General features: G+C 41.1%; 1 protein-coding gene across 2 annotated transcripts in view; it reads left to right on the top strand.

The window, feature by feature from the left end:
* Positions 1 to 18662, top strand: part of dlg5a (discs, large homolog 5a (Drosophila)) — a 101577-nt gene that overhangs the window by 31103 nt on the left and 51812 nt on the right. Inside the window, exons 2-5 of one of the 2 annotated variants that reach the window (XM_060925808.1) lie at positions 12068 to 12136; positions 15083 to 15236; positions 17298 to 17441; positions 18403 to 18586. In XM_060925808.1, coding sequence (XP_060781791.1) covers positions 12068 to 12136; positions 15083 to 15236; positions 17298 to 17441; positions 18403 to 18586 — 551 coding nt within the window. Of the gene's footprint in view, positions 1 to 12067; positions 12137 to 15073; positions 15237 to 17297; positions 17442 to 18402; positions 18587 to 18662 lie in introns of both variants that reach the window. The other variant, XM_060925807.1, reaches the window with a different exon arrangement.

The raw sequence follows: 18662 nt of genomic DNA, 5'->3' as shown, positions 1-18662 counted from the left end.
CCTGGAAAAGAAAAGGCGTTGTGTGTTAAGGCCAATTTATGCTGACAACCCAGTCCTCGCAGATAGCGTCGCAGACAGTGTCTGCGTAGCCCCCCCACCTTCGCAGACGCTCTGCGCGCACCTCCCAAAAACTGTGACCACCGCAGAAGCCTCGCAGACAAGAGGGCTCTGATTGGTCCACTCTACATCCGCTGTACACGCACTTCCGCTTCCCTATTTTCCCGGTTTGGTTTGTTTTCACGACCGCCATTTTTAAAAACACGAGCAAAGATGGAGCAGCACGAAGAGCGGTTGATCGAGGAAGTGAGGAAGCACGTACATCTATACGACTCCAGTTCTAGTCATTTAGTCAAGTAACTGGAGGATAAACACTCTACTAACCACACCCACCAACTACTCCTAGCGATTTCGCGACTTCGCGCCCCCTTGCGTTGTGGCGGTGAATAACATCGCGCACGCCTATTACTCCCCGCTCAACGATAAATTACAACTGTCTGCAAAAAGCTATCTGCGAAAGCCTTGTCGCAAGAGCATGCAGAGGCCTTTAGTCCGCTCGAATACAGTCGAACAAGATGGTGCAGCGTGCATTTATGAGAGAATTCTCTAAAAATGCACCAACTGCAATGCAGATTTGGACACGGCACAAAAAGTTCAAAGAGGAAGGCTGTCTGTGTGTCTCAGGTGGCACGCATATTGAAAATCTGTGAAATCATTCATGGAATCCACATACCTTTTTGGAATTTCTCATACAAATTTTGAGGAATAAACCTTTTATATTGCTCAACATTAAGCCTGTTCAGTTTCATTTGCTGTAGACTATGTAGTTTTTGGGATATTTACATCTCAAATAATATCAAATTTTTTTAAACACCCTATATAAAGAATATCCAGAAACGCTGCCACCTTCTCTGGGCTTGAGCTCATTTACAATGGACTGAGGTGAAGTGGCAAAACTGTCCTGTGGTCTGGTGAAACAAAATTTTAAATTCTTTTTGGAAATGATGGACGCTGCATCCTCTGGGCTAAAGTGGAGAGGGACCAGACGGCTTATCAGCCTACAGTTTAAAATTCAATTCAAATTTAAAACACTTTATTTGTCCCCCTAGGGGCAATTTAAAGGCACACAGAGTTGTTCAGTTAAACAAATAATAGCCAGCATCTGTGATGGTATGGGGGTGCATGTACATGGCATGGGTTGCTAAGATACCATTAATGCTGAATTATGTATACAGGTTTGGGAGCAATGCATTTTATTTCAGCAAGCCAATGCCAAATCGCTTTCTGCACATATTATAACTGTATGGCTCCATAATAAGAGTCCAGATGCTAAACTGGCCTGCCTGCAGTCCAGACCTGTCTCCCACTGAAAGCCTTTGGCACATTGTGAAACTAAAAATTTGACAAAGGAGACCCTGAACAATTGAGCAGCTGAAATTGTATAGTAGGCAAGAATGGAACGGTTCACTTTCAAAAGCCACAGCAGTTGGTCTTCTGAGCTCCCAGACATTTACAGTCTGTTGTTTAAAAATGGAGGTGATGCAAAACAATGATTAAACATGCCCCTGGCCAAACTTTTTTTGAAATGTAGGCGGGGGGGCAGGGAAACAACCCAATTATTAGTCATTACAATTTTTAAAAATCAAACGTCACCATTATTGAAATCCCCCATTTTTAGTTTGAAAACTCCAGGGACTCATTTTAGTCTGGATGGACAGAAACTGAGACTTTTGGAAGCGATAATGCGGATCTCCTCATTTGCTTCCTGATTGGGTCTTCTTGGTCACAACATATCCTTCCCTGATTTGTCATGCTCCTATCACATGACTGTTTTCACCCAGAAAACCAACATGGGCATTTTGGTGGCATGCCCAGTGTACGTGAATGGTGATGTAGTGTTATGGATGGAGATGATTTCCGATATGGAGTTAAAGCGCTCATCTGGACAGAGAATTTTCATTTTAAAATGGTGTTTTAAAACTAAAATGTATCAACGTGGATGGAGCCTAAGAGAGATCTACTAGGATTGCCTGCTCGGGTAGATTCTGCATGTTTGTGCATGATGCTCTGGACTGAGCATAATTTTTTCGACCAGTCTGATGGTAGAACATTTTGCAAGACAAACATCACATTTTGTTTGTACATTTCATAGAAAATTACTTTTTTTTTTTGAGATTTTGGAATTTTCCTTTAATATTCGGATGATGTGCAAGTGGATGAAGACTGATTTGTTAACATATTTCTTTACATGGTTTATGGACATTTTAATCAGACCGCTCCATTGTTATGTAATTGTGGTTATGTGTATGGTGGAAGTATAAAATAGGGTTCCAACAACTTGGCATTAAAATTTGATAAAAATAGTTAGCAATAAATTTTATTGATTAGTTGGTCTGTGTTATGAAGCAGGCTGTGGCACACACTGTCATTATCACCCACCCAAACAAAGTTTGGCAGGGGATATAGAAACGGGTTCTGTCTGTCCGTCCGTCCGTCCGTCCGGTCAAGTTTTCGTCTCCGGGCCATATCTTTAAAACTACTGAAGATACATGAAGTATTTCCATGAAACTTTGTATGCGTATCAAGCAACATGTGAACTGGTGCCTTTTGCTATTTTGGATTTTTGGAAAAAAGTATTTTTCAAATTTTTTACCTAAAAAAAAAAAAATAGATTTTGACTTGGTTTCTAAGAGCAATGTTTGTTTCCGGAGCATATATCCCAAACTGTTCATGACACGGATTTGAAACTTGGTATACATGTTAACGAGGTGATGCAGATGTGCCTTTTCATACTAAGAAATTTGAGAAATTTTAATTTTTCATGTTTCCATGGAAACAGTTTCAGACTTGGTCTCTCAGGTTAGTCTTAGGGGTTGGTTTTTGTTTCTGGAGCAGAACTTGAAAACTATAGCTGTGTTCACATATATACTGGTACAATAGTGGTATAACTGTATCGATACAAAGTATACCGGTACAGTTTAGTGCATCTGTCCACACTAGCGAGAAATGTTTGCGGTTTTCTTTCACGGTAGTTGAAATGCGCGTGCGCGAAATGTTTCCGTGGTTACCGAGTAACTTCCTTCCGAGAATATGGCGGATGAAACAACGTGTGTGTGCTTTTTGTTGTCAATGTACAGTCTGTATTTCTGGTGGTCATTTATTCAGTCGAATCATATAAAACGCGCGAGGCAGTTGAGAAAGAAACAAAGAAAACGAATCTCCGTTCTTCACTATTTTATTCAGCGAAGACATCGATTGAGGTGTGTGACTTTGCACATGCGCATTATATTTGTATCGATACAGAGCCGCTTCATCTGTCCACACTACAGCGAAGCGCTACAGTACCGATACTGTACCGGTACGAAACCCATACATTTGTGGGTTTCGTACCGATACAGTTATACCGCTACAGTACCAGTATAGTTGCTAGTGTGGACAGGTGTTGCGGTACGAAAGTAGTTTCGTATCGGTACAAAATCCCTCGTTTGGACAGGGTATATGAGTGGTACGGTTTTGAAAGTTGGTATATGTGTTAAGACTACGTTCAGACTGCACCCTGAAACGACCCATATCCGATTTTTTTGCCCATATGCGACCTGTATCCGATTTGTTATTGACAATCTGAACGACACAGATCCGATTTTTTTCACATGCGACCCAGGCCGCTTGGATATGTGGTCCTAATTCTGATGCATATCCGTTATTTTCACATGCGACTGCAGTCTGACCGGACAGGTTGCATTCATGCGACCTACACGTCATCAACAAGAGACAAACGTCACTATTCTGCGTTGGCTAATCCCGCCTCTTTGGTGGAAAACAACAACAATGGCGGACGACGACTCGGCAGGCGGCCATGGAGATGCTGCAGAAACCTCCGAGGGCACCCAATGGAGGGACTGTGAGGTGCTTGAATTACTTAACATTTGGGGGGGGATAAAGCTATGCAGGCGAAATTGGAGGGGTCATACCAAAATCGCACTGTTTTTGAAACAATAGCGAAAGCACTGGCCGAGCGCGGGTACACGAGGTCCTGGCTTCAGTGCCAGTGAAAGGTGAAGAGCCTTCGTGCTAAATATAAAGAAGCTAAGGATGCCAACAAAAGAAGCGGCCGGCGTCGTGTGACATGTCCACATTACGACCTTACGTATTACGTAGATGTGCTTATTACGTGTCAATTTGCGCATGCGGGACACTTTTGGGTCGTTTTCCGTTCATATTGGAGATCTCATACAAGTCTCATATAATTGGTAATGTGAACGGCCTAACAAAAAAATCGGATTTCACAACAAATCGGATATGGGTCGTTTCAGGTTGCAGTCTGAACGTAGTATAAGTAATGCATATGTGCCTTTTGATACTAAGAAATTAGAGAAATTTTCATTTTTAGCTCACCTGGACCAAAGGCCCAGTGGGTTTATACCATGGGCTGCTGAGGTCAGTGTTAAGAGGTAGGGTTGGTTTCCAGCAGCAGAACTTGAAAAAATGTGATAATATCTTGAAACTTGGTATACAGTTGGTATATAGGGCAGGGGATAGAGATGACTCTCTGTCTTCTTGTTTCACTTCATGCCATACAGCAAAGATTTTTGATCCAAAAAATCACTTAAGTAGTTAAACTTTTGATAATTTTTGTAAGTTCACATTATTAATGTACAGCATGTTGTGTCTCAAGTTTCCAGCCAACATTCGGCTTGCGGATGAACATAAAGATGTTGCGGGTCAATTAACTGACCATTAGTCAACTCCAGAGCTTTCGAGTCAGTTTCACAAATTGAAAATGATTCACCTCGTGCGCGCACAGCAAGCAAAATTAATTTAGCTTCCAAGTGTTTCAGTTAGTGAGACAGCCAGTGGATATTGGCCTTTGTTGGAATTGACTAAGTTGGGGCTTGAAAACCAGGTAATGTCATCTTCCATCTATTAACGCCACTGGTCTACTGACATGGTTACAGCAAAGTATGAACCAGGACAGAAATGTATGGAGTACAGTAGCTTGGTTAGTTTGTGTGTCTTATAAACAGTGGTCTGTATAAGCACTTGATGATATTCTCGTTCTATGAGAGATTTCGCCTTTACATTTATCAAAATAATTATTAGTTTCATTCATAATATAGAGGTATGTTATTTTCACATTGTCGGTCTGCCTTGGTGTGTTGTAGAGTCATTCAGTTCTGTGTTTGACTCCTCATAGACACAGAGCTGAAGTGCTCAGACAACTTGACTGACACAAATGCACAAGATTTAGCAGAAATCTTGTTTCAGGGTTTATTGATTTTTATATAAAAGAAATCCAGTGACAGTATCTGACTGGTAATAAGCATTGATTGCTGAGCCTTGTGGCAGAAGTTAGTGCCTGTGCTCCTTTTCTACCATAAAGTCATTTAGTACATGAACTAACTGGTACTCTGTAATGGATATTTACATTAAATTTGTAACTTTGAGACGATAAATCTCATCTCATTATCTGTAGCCGCTTTATCCTTCTACAGGGTCGCAGGCAAGCTGGAGCCTATCCCAGCTGACTACGGGCGAAAGGCGGGGTACACCCTGGACAAGTCGCCAGGTCATCACAGGGCTGACACAGAGACACAGACAACCATTCACACTCACATTCACACCTACGCTCAATTTAGAGTCACCAGTTAACCTAACCTGCATGTCTTTGGTTAGCGCTGTCACCTCACAGCAAGAAGGTCCGGGTTCGAGCCCCGTGGCCAGCGAGGGCCTTTCTGTGCGGAGTTTGCATGTTCTCCCCGTGTCCGCATGGGTTTCCTCTGGTTTTCCGGTTTCCCCCACAGTCCAAAGACAATAAATCTTAGGTTTGTAAACCTCCGACTTCCACACAATATGATACAATTTAAAATGCAACAAGCTGATATTTGACGATACCACTGCTACAATAAGATGTGATACAAGGGCTATTGGAAAAGAACAGCAGCAGAGTTGTCAGCAAATAATTTATTTATACATCAGTTTAAAATATGAATAATTTCTTTTTTCAGTAATAATTGATTCATGATTGTTGCATTGTTTAATCATTACCTTTTAAAACAGTCCAAATTGTTGGATCATTGCACCGCTTATAGATACCCAAATAACTGTGATTTTATTTACAGTCCAGTGTTCGAAATACCTGTCTGCAGTCTGCATTTTGCAGAATGATTTTCAAGATTGCAGAAGAAAAATTAAACCTGCAATTTTGCAGAATGAAAAATCAGGCTCGGGATTCAATGGTTCTCAATTTAGGAAACTAGCGACGCTGTGAATAAACTGAAACCTGCGCCGCGCGAACCTGACGGCGTTTTCCAGGTCAGAGTTGAGCAATATTTACGTAATCCTGACGAAAGGCGACGACAACCAAATAAGATCAGTTGCCATTTTCCGATGTAAGATTTCGTCACTTTTAATACCCGCCGGGAGGACCCGACAACTACCTCGGCAGTGTTCAGCAGTTTCCGCCATGCATCTCCCAGAATTCAATGCGGCACAACAAACATGGCTCCCAAGAAGAGGATTGTTTCTTCGGGGCAAGAGTCCGACAAAAACGCCAAGAAAACAAGGACGATTTTGTCGTATCTCGGCAAAACCGGCAGCCAGCGTGACTCCAACAACAGCGGTAGATTGCACGTCTGCGAGGGTGACAAAAAAAAAAGCGAAAGCGAAGACTCTGACTAGTTCTTATCTTGCATACGTATATATTGGTAAATTGTATAGGTTTGTATATATTGTATCGCTGAATCATGCAAAATTATACTGATATTATATCCCTTTTGAAGACAGCAACAGTATTTTACCTTTATTCATAGATACTTTTGAATATTTTGTTTTCTCATACCAAGCTACACTAATGCATGTTTTGTGTACGTTTTATGTTTTTTCTTTTTTTACTGGTGCTGTCTTGCCTGTGGTGCAGACTAGCACAAAGTAAAACAGTTGCCCTGTAAGACAAAGCTCCTAGGTTCAGTTCTGTAGCTCTCAGTTCTGCCATGATTAGTTTGTAGCCAGTTCTCTGCTGTTAGTTTAGAGCAGTGAAGCCTCTGCAGTCGTTCTCAGTTCAGTTCATGACCTTGCACTTTGGAAGCCAGGCAAACACAATGAACCCAAACGTCTTTCCATTTGCCAGTTGGGTTTTATTCCTTAATGGCATCAATTCTTTGCATCATCATAAGACGTAACAGAGTGTAGAATTGAAACCTTGCTTTCAATTTAAAACTACAGGTTGCAGATGCAAACACTGTGAATGAAGTGCATTTTGGGTAACAATCTATTGTTCAAGCTAGAAACTTAATCTTGACAAAATGTAACATGACGTGTAACATGAAAATGAATGTTTTGTTTCTTGAAGAGCAGTTGTGTTCTGTTTTTTATTGTGGTGATCCCTTTATTAGTATGTTGTGTGGAAGGATAACGTGTGGGTGTGATAACTAGTACATTTATGAATTAGTTGGTATGCTTCAAGTTGTAGTAGCCCGTAGTGTCAGAGCGAGGGGGATGAAAGACCTGTGGAGGGATCATGGAATGATAACTTTGCTGCAGAGAAGGATCTGTGAAGACTGAAATTAAAAATAGAGTGAGAGAATAAAGAATTACAGTAATGCTATGAGTTGTAAAGCTAGATATGATGTAAATATAGGCATTATTAGGTTGAGAAGGGTGTAGTATGGAGGCTTATGTATTTGCAGAAAATATTTCCAAATTGCAGAACACTGGAAAAAAGTATTTCGACCACTGAAGTCGTACACTCACTCGATACTTATTTGTCTCAACCCTAACCCAACCAGTATTTCATTCCATTCCTACATTTTCTTTTCAGTAAGCCTACACGATACAGGCTATACACTCTGAAATCCTCCGGAACACTCCCTCTTTAAAACCCTTGCTGCAGTTTCTGAAGTATTCTCTCAAGGTTAAACCAAGACTTGATTTGCACATCTGTGCATTTCTCACTCATCATTCAGAGTAAGTGTGAAAGCAGAGTGCTGACATCTCCTGAGGCTATGAGGGTGTAAGCAGATGAGAAGAGCTCAGCTCTGCTGCAGCTTCTCTGTGTGAAATACAGGAGAACTGAGAATGAGATGTTCTTGTCACCTTTGTGCACTCACTGTTCGCAGAAAGCGGGAGAGGAACGGTCCTGCAATAATCACGAAGGTTTAATGCCTTTATCTTGTTCTTTTTGAATGAGTGCTTAATGAGCAATTAATTAATTAATATGGACAAGTTCAAAGCTCCAGGTTCAGGTGTGCTGGGATCGGTGTTAATTCAGGGCCCGTTTACACGAGGACGCTGTCGGGTAAAAACGACTAAATATTTTATCGGAAGTGCCTTTCGTCTACACGGGGACGGCGTTTCCGAGGCTGAAAAACGGAAAAAATTGAAAACGCCTTCCAGAGTGGATAAGTTAAAAACAGCCCCCGTTGCATATCCGTCTAAACTACCCAATACGCGAAACCCTGCTCGGATCTGCTCACGTCGGGTACGCGTTTACGTCATACATGTGTCATATACTGTACATGCCAGCCCGGGAAGTAAGAAAGTAAGTAAAAAAGTAAGAGCATGTCTGATTACATCGATCCAACGGACCTTCAAGCTGCTCTGGCAGCTTTAATAAACGTCCAGGAGTCCTTCGAACATCTATACCGAATCTGCACATATACCGTTAATGAACAGAGGCGGGTATAGTATGCTCTTAGTTTTTTACTTACCATAGCCAGAGTAGTCAAAGTTTTCGCGGCGCAGATGTGCAGATCAGACAAGACGGAAGACGTTGCGCATGCGTGCAGACATAGCGGAGGTCTTTCACAGCACCACCTAGCCGCCTGGCATGCACATCCAATTGAATTCCACACATTTATGCGTCACCGTATAGACGCGGATTTCCTCCATGAAAACGGTCATGTAGACGCGGAAAAAAGTGAGAACGAAAACGGACTTTTGCGTTTTTGTTTCAGACCGCCCCCGTGTAAAGTGGGCCTCAGTATAAAGTATAAATTCATTTTATTTCATGCTTTAGTATGTATACTTTTTGTAACCCTTGCCAAGCACGGAGTCATTTGCATTAATCTATGAATGCGTTTAAGATATTGTTAGTTCCAGTTGGTTTGCACAGAAATAGCCAGCTTACAGCTACTTTATTCACTGTGATCGATGGGATGCAGAAGAATTATCAGTTTTATATCGCAAATTCATTGCAATTATTTTATTATCTAATTTGATTTTCATAACTTTTTTTATTGAGGACACTGCTGGTCCCCAGGTGTCAGATTGCATAACTTTTGTACAACACACATGCATTTAAAGTATTTTGCTACTTGAATATTCCTTTTTTTTTTTTTAAAGAAAAATATGTAGTAGTAATAATTAGTAGTAGTAATTATGCAAGGGCCCTGTGGAAAGTGCTTTATAATAAAGTAATTCATCACAATATTGATATTGTATTTATCTTGTACAATTTTTTTTTTCATTGTACTGCTGCTACACGAGTTGCTGACTATAATTGGATGAATACGTTTGCAGATGTTCCTAATAAAGTGCTCAGTGAGTGTATAATACAGCTACACACAGACAGAATAGCTTCCGTTTATACGGTGATTTTTTTTTTTTTTTTTGGTCGTACTTGAATGATTAGTTGTATAGGCTTGTATTGATTTTCTTTGTCTGTCTTTCTTTAAATACCAGTAATATAAAGTGACTGGCTTTAACAAACTATTCTGTCTGGTATTCTTAGTCCTTGACCTAGTGAACTAGTATGAGTGCTTCTGTAAGTTAGTCTAGATAAAAGTGTCTGCGAAATGCTGTAAAAATTATATAAATAAGCAATTTAACATGAACTGTATATTCTGTAGCTAGCTATATTCCAGTATCTAGTCCATGCAAATCATTTCAAGTTGAGGTCCATGTTTGTTAGTTAGTTACGTACATTTACACATTTGCAGGGTGTTCACGAAATACAAAATTTGTGTGAATGCTCATACAAACCTAGTGTCTCCCCTACCATTATATGGGGGGCTCTCCCCGAAACACACACACTTTAAGTTCCGGGGGGGGAGAAAAAAAAACAGGGGCACTGGCACTAGGACCATGCAGAAGTCTGCTTAAAAAACAGGAGTATGTGCAGGCATTAGGACCATGCAGAAACATCTCCCAATCGAGCTGTCTTTTTTTGTCTGCTTCACTCTCTGCTTGTGCGCTCAAAAACTATTCGATTCGAACAATAGTTAGCAATGTCAGAACTCCCCAAGTGTCAAAAGATGGAGGACATACGACTTCAAAAAAAAAAAAGTGATGTCTTCAGGCACACTATATTAAGTTAGCTAACGTTATGTTCCGAATATTCAGTGAGACCATGTTTGAATATGATATCACTTTGTAAACATCAAGTTAGCTAGCCAAAGAAAATGACTTATTTTTTACGTTATTTCAAACGAGCACAGTCAGTCTACTACTGTACCTTTTCACTCAACACATAACTCAAAGTAATGGTAGTCAGTGGAGAGGTAAGTGAAGAAAAATTGCAGAAAGAAGAAATAAGTTCTCCAACTTTCTAATTAGAATTATAAATCAATTAGAACTATAAATGGTTAATATACCATTTTAATCTCTAAATACTTGTTAAAAAGGATTTGTCAAATAAATGTTCTATTGTTGGGTAGCATGGTGGTGTAGTGGTTAGCGCTGTCGCCCCACAGCAAGAAGGTTCTGGGTTCGAGCCCAGTGGCTGACGGGGGCCTTTCTGTGTGGAGTTTGCATGTTCTCCCCATGTCCGTGTGGGTTTCCTCCGGGTGCTCTGGTTTCCCCCACAGTCCAAAGACATGCAGGTTAGGTTAACTGGTGGCTCTAAATTGACCGTAGGTGTGAATGTGAGTGTGAATGGTTGTCTGTGTCTATGTGTCAGCCCTGTGATGACCTGGCGACTTGTCCAGGGTGTACCCCGCCTTTCGCCCGTAGTCAGCTGGGATAGGCTCCAGCTTGCCTGCGACCCTGTACAGGATAAGCGGTTACGGATAATAGATGGATGTTCGATTGTTAAACACTGGTGTAAAATAATTGTTCTGTTAAAAAAAAAAAAAGAAGAGTTCTATTGTAAAAAAAATTGTTCTAATTATTGTTCTGAAATAAATGTGAAGACTTAAATACGACGACTCTGTTTGTTCAGGTCCAAATGCTCTGTAATAGGAGCTGTGGGGAGGGGTCCTGCAGGTGACCGTCCTCATCTAGCGAACACCCCCCAGCCAGTAAACTTGGCGGAAACACTGAAATGATTTGCAAACTAATCTGTTCGTATCCAGCTTGATAAATGAGGCCCAGTGAGAGCACACATTATTCTTTTTATATGCTCCTGCTTCCTTTTACATTTAAGTGAGTTGGCATTTACGCCAGGCAAATGACACAAAATCCATCAGCCAACTGAGAAGTAAACCGTCTTCACAGGTTTTAAGTAAGTTATTGCTTTGTATCTGGGTCACAGGGACCAACTGAGTTTTTATTAATAAAATATAGCAGGAGGGTAGAAACAGAAAGCTGAGAGTGGGGATGAGTGCCTTTTGAAATATGGCCATAGATAGCTCCACTTCACAAGTGCCATTTTGTTGTTGTAGAACACAATATGGATCGCTCCTGTCTCTGCTATTCTGGTGCATGCTGAGTTAAGAAAGGAAACAATGCAGTAATACACTTTATTTCATTTTTTTTTATTAAAAAGTATGTACTGTTTTTAAATACCAATTTAAACAATTCAAAAACAAATGTAATTTGGATATTTGAATGAACGCCACACTAAATATTCTGCACTCTTGCTGTTTTGCTTACTTGCCATATCTATATACACTAATTAACTTGTATGCTGTTACCAAGTGTATTTGGCAGACATCTGTATTATCTGTGTCGGTGAATATAATTCCTGCCTGTTATTGTTCTCAGAACGTTGCACACTTTTTGCTTAACCGTGAATGAGTTATTTCCTGTTGGTGACATGATTATGAAGAGTAGTTCCTTTTGAAAGTGTTTTGTTTGTGTTTAAATGACACTGGCATGTTCTTGATCATATTGTCCCCTTTCCTGTCCTGTACAGGGTCTACCTACAGTGTCCTGTCCACAATGCCATCAGATTCAGAGAGCAGTTCGTCCCTCAGCAGTGTTGGTATGTTGGAGGCCTATCACTGGCCTTTTCACCATTTGCAAATTCGCACAGCCTTGCACCATGTCTGTGTGTGTCTGCATGTATGTAAATGTTTGTGTCTCAGGCATCTTTACTAGCTCTAAATCACCATTTTATTCTTGCCAAATTGAAAAGTGCTAATGGCTGTTGTGATGGCCAGACCGTAGTGTGTTGGGAAGCAGAGAGCTGTTTACCTGGTTCAGTGCCAGAGGAAGAAAATATGCACACTCATTGCAGCTCTGTGGTTGTCTTCTGTGTAAATGAGTCAGCACAAACCTTTTTCCAAGGGCTAAAAATTTTGCCAGAGAAACGTCCTCTATATATATATATATATATATATATATATATATATATATATATATATATATATATATATTAGGGTGCATCAGTTGCCCCCTAAAAATGAAAAGTTCCTCCGATCATGATGCTTTATTTTGTTTTTATGTTCCTTTTGGTAAGAAAACACACTGGGTGAAATATTTTTGACAAAATTCAAAAGTTTAATGGTGGCACCAGGAGCTCAAAGTTATGGAAAAAGCTGCTATTTTATGACAAAATTTCGATCACTTTTCATGAAACATTATGGCACCTTATAGAGTATACCAAATATCTTAGATACACATTTTTAGTACATATTCTAAATATATTATCAAGCACAGTTTGAGTTTTAGCTGTTCATTGAATCATTGTTCAACTACTTTTAAACAATACAAATGTATTCTGAATCACATTAATGCTTCTCAATCCCTTGCAAAGGTTCTTAACATGATCTCTGGGTCACAAGAAATCAATAAATGGAGTCCAACATTGTGATTCAAACCTTACGCGAAAACATAAAATAAGCGTTTTTTTGGCAAAAAAATGAACCTCATGGTGCCACCATTAGACTTTTGAATATGGTCAAAACATTTTACAGGATGTCTTTATTGGTGAAAAGGAACACCCAAACAAAAATGCATCAGATTTTATGAAAGTGAGGGCAACTGTGTGTGTGTGTGTGTGTGTGTGTGTGTGTGTGTGTGTGTGTGTGTGTGTATATATATATATATATATATATATATATATATATATATATATATATGCGTTAACTTGACTCAATTTTAACGGCGATAATTTTTTTATCGCGAGATTAACGCTCTGTGACATGATGCCACGCCCCGCACAGCCAGAGTCCTCTGCCCTCCCCCGAAGAGCCACGGTGCTCGGCTGGTTTCGTTTTCCCATCGGCGGCTCCAGCCCCACTTTGCAGTGGCTGTGACAAGACGTGTTATGCTCTGCAATAAAAAAAAAAACATAGTTCGAACACTGGTTGTACCAATGCCGATATTTTCGGGGGGGGGGGTCCCTTATTTTCCCTTGGGAGTGCTTTCGCTTGTCTCAGAGCGCGGCTCTCCATCGCGCGCTCACTTCGGATATGCAAATGCTTCCCGTTACACACGATTGCTATGTCAATAAACATCTTTTTGCCAATATTTTAGAGACCCCCCCAACATTCCCAAATCATGTTTTCAAGGGATCTCATGTCTGTTTCAGGGGATCTCGGATCCCCCTTGTACCCCCGTAGTTCCAACGGTGAGCAAGCCCATTCACTTTTTTATGCTGATAAGAGAATTACAATAGTTTTTCATGTGACAAAAATGTGCGATTAAATTGCGATTAATCGCGAGTTAACTATGACAGTCGCGACATTAATCGCGATTAAATATTTTAATCGCTTGACAGCGCGCATATATATTTATTTATTTATTTATTTATTTATTTTTGATTGGCATGTATGTCTAGCCCATACAAATATGGTTTTATATGGTTGCAACATATAACACCATATAAAAAAAATCCTCAAAGATATTTTTTGTACATGTACAAATTTTACTCTGGGTATTTCATAAATGTTATAAACCTTATCTTCATATATCTAGAGGATGTATGTATGTGAAGATATTATCACCCTGTAGGTAACATGTATGGCAATATCATTCTTGATATAGGGCCATATATGTCATATATATTAATGTCCGTATGGGGTACGGTGGTCTCTGCCCGCATGGACTGTCTGAGAAGCCGAGTGAGGAGGCAGAGGAAGAAAACAAAACCCTCCTGTGTGACTCGTTCAGGCTTTGACGACAGCTGTTCTTTGCTTCTCTCAGAAAACCAAAACCTTTTCAGCACTCCTGAAAAGACGACACGCCTAAGTTTTTAGCAGGAAGCAAATGTGGTCATTCAACAAAAACAAATTCAGTTCATAGATCAGAGAGCAGTTTCAAAGCTTCCAGGAAAGAGGCTGAAATTGTCCTTATCAACTTGATGTGTTGTGTCCTCTGCCGCTATCGTACACACAGATTAACATCACGAATCTGAAATACTTCTCTAAATATCTGCAGCCGATTTTCATGGCAAAGACCAGACGATTGAAGAAGAATGTAATCTTTTAAAGGTCATGATTTGGAGAAGGTGTACAGAATGTTTGCTATTTTAACTATTTGGCTGAAAGTTGAAAACCTAATCAGCCCTCAGAAGTTAATAAAAACTTAGTTGATTGTTCCTAATTAAGTCCTTGACGTACTATTGAATTGTTCATAAACTTGGTTTCCAGTATGAGTCAGTGGTTATGTAGCGTTCTGTCCCTTAGTCTAGCAAACATTTATCATTTTCTGCTATTTTAAGAACTGTTATTAAAACCGCCCCTTGTCTGGGCTACTTGTCTAAGAATGTTAGCAGTGCGTCATGGATTGCCTCTGCATGGAGTTCTCCTCGCTAATTATGAAGCTCTTCATAACCTGAAACAGCTATGTTTGGGTTCCCAGGACTTGTTTGATAGCATTTTGCTGTAAGATTTGGGTTTTTCCACCTGCTGTATGTACCCTAGTGTTATTGCTTGGTGAAGGTGCCTTTGCGCCGGTGACGTGCTCAATGTTGCAGGTTCCAAAGCCTCCTCGCCTCCGCCTGCGCTCAACGACAACCGTCCGGCCAATGAGAACGGAGACGCCATCCTGTTCCAGCTGAGACAGGTGACCAGGGAGCGAGATGAACTTCGCAAGCGGCTCGCCCTTGCCTCGCCCGGCACTACTTTCGACGACTGCAGGTGCATCTTGCTCTCCTGCTCAGGATCTAAGCTGTCTAAACTTACGGTCACACTAGCACGTCAAAGTCACTTCCAATACACATACACTACGTTCACACTGCAAGGCTTAATGCTCAATTCCGATTTTTTTGTGAAATCCGATTTTTTCGTGAGGTCGTTCACATTAACAAATATATGCGACTTGTATGTGATCCTCAGTATGAACGAAAAGCGACCTAAAAGTGTTCCGCATGCGCATTGCAGGATACGACGACGTCACACGCAGTGAGCATGGCCAGTGTTTACGGAAGTAACCTAAAGTTTCCTGTGTATGACAGTAGCCAGCATGGAGTACCTGGCGATGATGCAGTTGTTGTTGCGACGGAGCCAGAACACGCACAATATCCTGATGTTAAGGAGGAGGTTGAGAAGGAAGAGGGCAAGGGTTTTGGCTCAGGCGTTCTGCGGGGTAGTGACTGCAACCTCCGTTCAAAGGAACGTGTGGGTGCGGAGTCGCATTGATGTCATGCGCCATGTTGTAACTTTTTTTGAGAGACCCGCCGCCTACTTCAACGCAGAATAGTGACGTTTGTGGCTTGTTGATGACGTGTAAGTCGGATGAATGCGACCTGGCGGTTCAGACTGAAGTCGCATATGAAAAGATCGGATAGGAATCGGAATTAGGACCACATATCCAAACGGCCTGGGTCGGATTTGAAAAAATCGGATCTGTGTCGTTCATATTGTCAATAAAAGATCGGATACAGGTCACATATGGGCGAAAAGATCGGATTTGATTCACTTCAGCCTGCAGTGTGAACGTAGTGATAGCTTGTCTCTTGGTAGAATGTAGTGAACACTCTTGTTCCTTGGGGTGTATACTGTCCAGCACTCTGATGAGAAACGGTAGCCATGTCATGTCCGTTTTAAATCTATTTGCATTTGTGCTACATGTTATGTGCTAGGCTTTGTACAAGCTTTGTTGGCAGATTAACAAAGCAAATTTGACTAGCTGTGTAACCTCACCAGAGGCAATGGTCACTACTACTTCCTCGCAAGCTGTTTTTCTCTGTAATGTGTCTGTACACATTTTATAACAGGATGAGATGAAACCACAGTTACTGTTTTCATTTTTGCATTTCAAAGAGTAAATGAGGGCTAATTGGAGCTAAAGTTGTGAGAGAAACTAATGAAATGTTGAAATATACACACCAGAGGATTTATTCTGAGGAATCAGTTGAGCCAACCTTTTGGAATTGTTACTTTTATTTTACTGTCTTACCTAATTTGCGTAGAATTGAGAGAATCTCAATTTAAACGTTGTGTGCTTTTGCTTTGCCGCTTGCCCCCGTTGCAGCTCTGTGTCGCGCACATGCATAGAAAACAAATGGTCACCTTTCACTTTGTCCCTTGCTTGTGTGAATGCAGTATTATGAAGAAACGCAAATTTTCCAGCATATTGTCAAGGATGTGAGATGGCAATTCATTGTTTTAGCAAATAAAGCATGAATACATCTCATCTCATTATCTGTAGCCGCTTTATCCTGTTCTACAGGGTCGCAGGCAAGCTGGAGCCTATCCCAGCTGACTACGGGCGAAAGGCGGGGTGCACCCTGGACAAGTCGCCAGGTCATCACAGGGCTGACACATAGACACAGACAACCATTCACACTCACATTCACACCTACGCTCAATTTAGAGTCACCAGTTAACCTAACCTGCATGTCTTTGGACTGTGGGGGAAACCGGAGCACCCGGAGGAAACCCACGCGGACACGGGGAGAACATGCAAACTCTGCACTCGCCGGCCACGGGGCTCGAACCCGGACCTTCTTGCTGTGAGGGGACAGCGCTCACAGCACTACACCACCGTGCCGCCAGCATGAATACATATTAATCATAAAAATAACATTTCACATTGATATAATTCCACCAAATGTGTTTCTCATATTCGACTGGTACATTTTCTTTCGGTGATGCTAGGTCTTTGAATACTGCAAGGTCCTGTCCTTTATCTGTAACAGTGAAAGCACCCTTGGAGAAAGTGAGACAGCATTGATGTATTTCTCTTGTCTTCGAAAGGCCAAATTCCAAAGCCAGTCATGACTATGAGCGGCTCAAGACCCAGTGCATGAAGGCCATGGCAGACCTACAGTCTCTGCAGAACCAGCATACCAAGACCCTCAAGAGGTGTGAGGAGGCAGTGAAGGAAGCCGACTTCTACCAGTGAGTATTTTCTACTGTTAGCTGTAGGACCCAGCTTTGTGTGGGGTTTTCCTGCAAAGTGGGAGGCAGGGAGGGATGTTACTACTAACAACCATTCCCATGTTCGTAAGCGATTTTAATTAGTAAGTGTAGTTACAGCTGTGTTGCATACTTGAAGACACAAGATGTATCCTATTAACGTACTGAATTATTTTTGGGTGTTCTCTCAAATAGTGTCTGCTTTAAGTAACTTTAGTTAAAGGGTTGGTTTGTGACTAATCCTGCGGTATTAATCTGCACTTCTGCAGGCATCCGGACATGCACAGATGTGCCAGCTACAGTAATTCTGGGTATTATGTAGTCATGTAGGGGCACGTGGCCGCTTGCCGACATCTCTGTTTGATTGGAATGTGTATATACAGATGGAAAAAGGCAAATATGGAGGATTATCTCTTTATATACGGTTTCTTTGCCAGTGTTTAATAATGATGCACTTTCAGTTTTTGGTTGAAAGCGTAAAACCAAAATCCTTTAGATTTTAATAAGAATTAGAAATGGTTAAAAATTCACCAATTCCTTTACACTGTTTGCCGGTGATGTTTGCCAGATTACAGTATCCTGTGCGATTGGGCTATGGTTAATCACGTTTAGCCAATAAAATGGCTTATTTTCATGGTTTATTTTTGTACATTTTAATCAAAAGGACATACTGGTCTGATGAATAACGTTTTTTGTTTCCACGGACCATTGCTGTGATCTAGACACAGGACGATGCATGGTCTCGTTGCGTCCCATGCAATATTGTGCCGTAAATTCGTTTCATATACTTGGGCATCCTGGTGTATCTGGGACCCTTGTCTGATTTAAAATGCAGATTTGAATTTCAAGTGTGAACACACTAGGTCAACCTAATTAAACGGCTGTTGCGCTACTGGGCAGTTTGCATTAAGATTCATAGCAGATGGACTGAATTGTGTTTCAGCATGCTGCACAGTCGTCTCCTGAGTGATCAGTCTCAGCTAAAGGAGGAGATGGAGGTGATGAGAAGAGATAATGCTCAGCTAGTAAGAGAGCATAACCATCTGAAACAGAGCTGCGAGGAGCTCAAGAGACTGCACTCGGAGGACCAGAAAGAGGTGGCTGATATGAGACTCCAGCAACAACAGGTATGTCTCTAACAGATATCCAGCACATGTCTAGCTCTGCACAGGGAACTTGATGGCAGAGTTGATATTGGGAACA

This window comes from Neoarius graeffei, chromosome 7 (assembly GCF_027579695.1).
Source record: "Neoarius graeffei isolate fNeoGra1 chromosome 7, fNeoGra1.pri, whole genome shotgun sequence".
In the NCBI taxonomy this organism is placed as follows: domain Eukaryota; kingdom Metazoa; phylum Chordata; class Actinopteri; order Siluriformes; family Ariidae; genus Neoarius; species Neoarius graeffei.
Note: the sequence above shows the minus strand (reverse complement) of the source record. Positions and strands in the feature narration are given on the sequence as shown.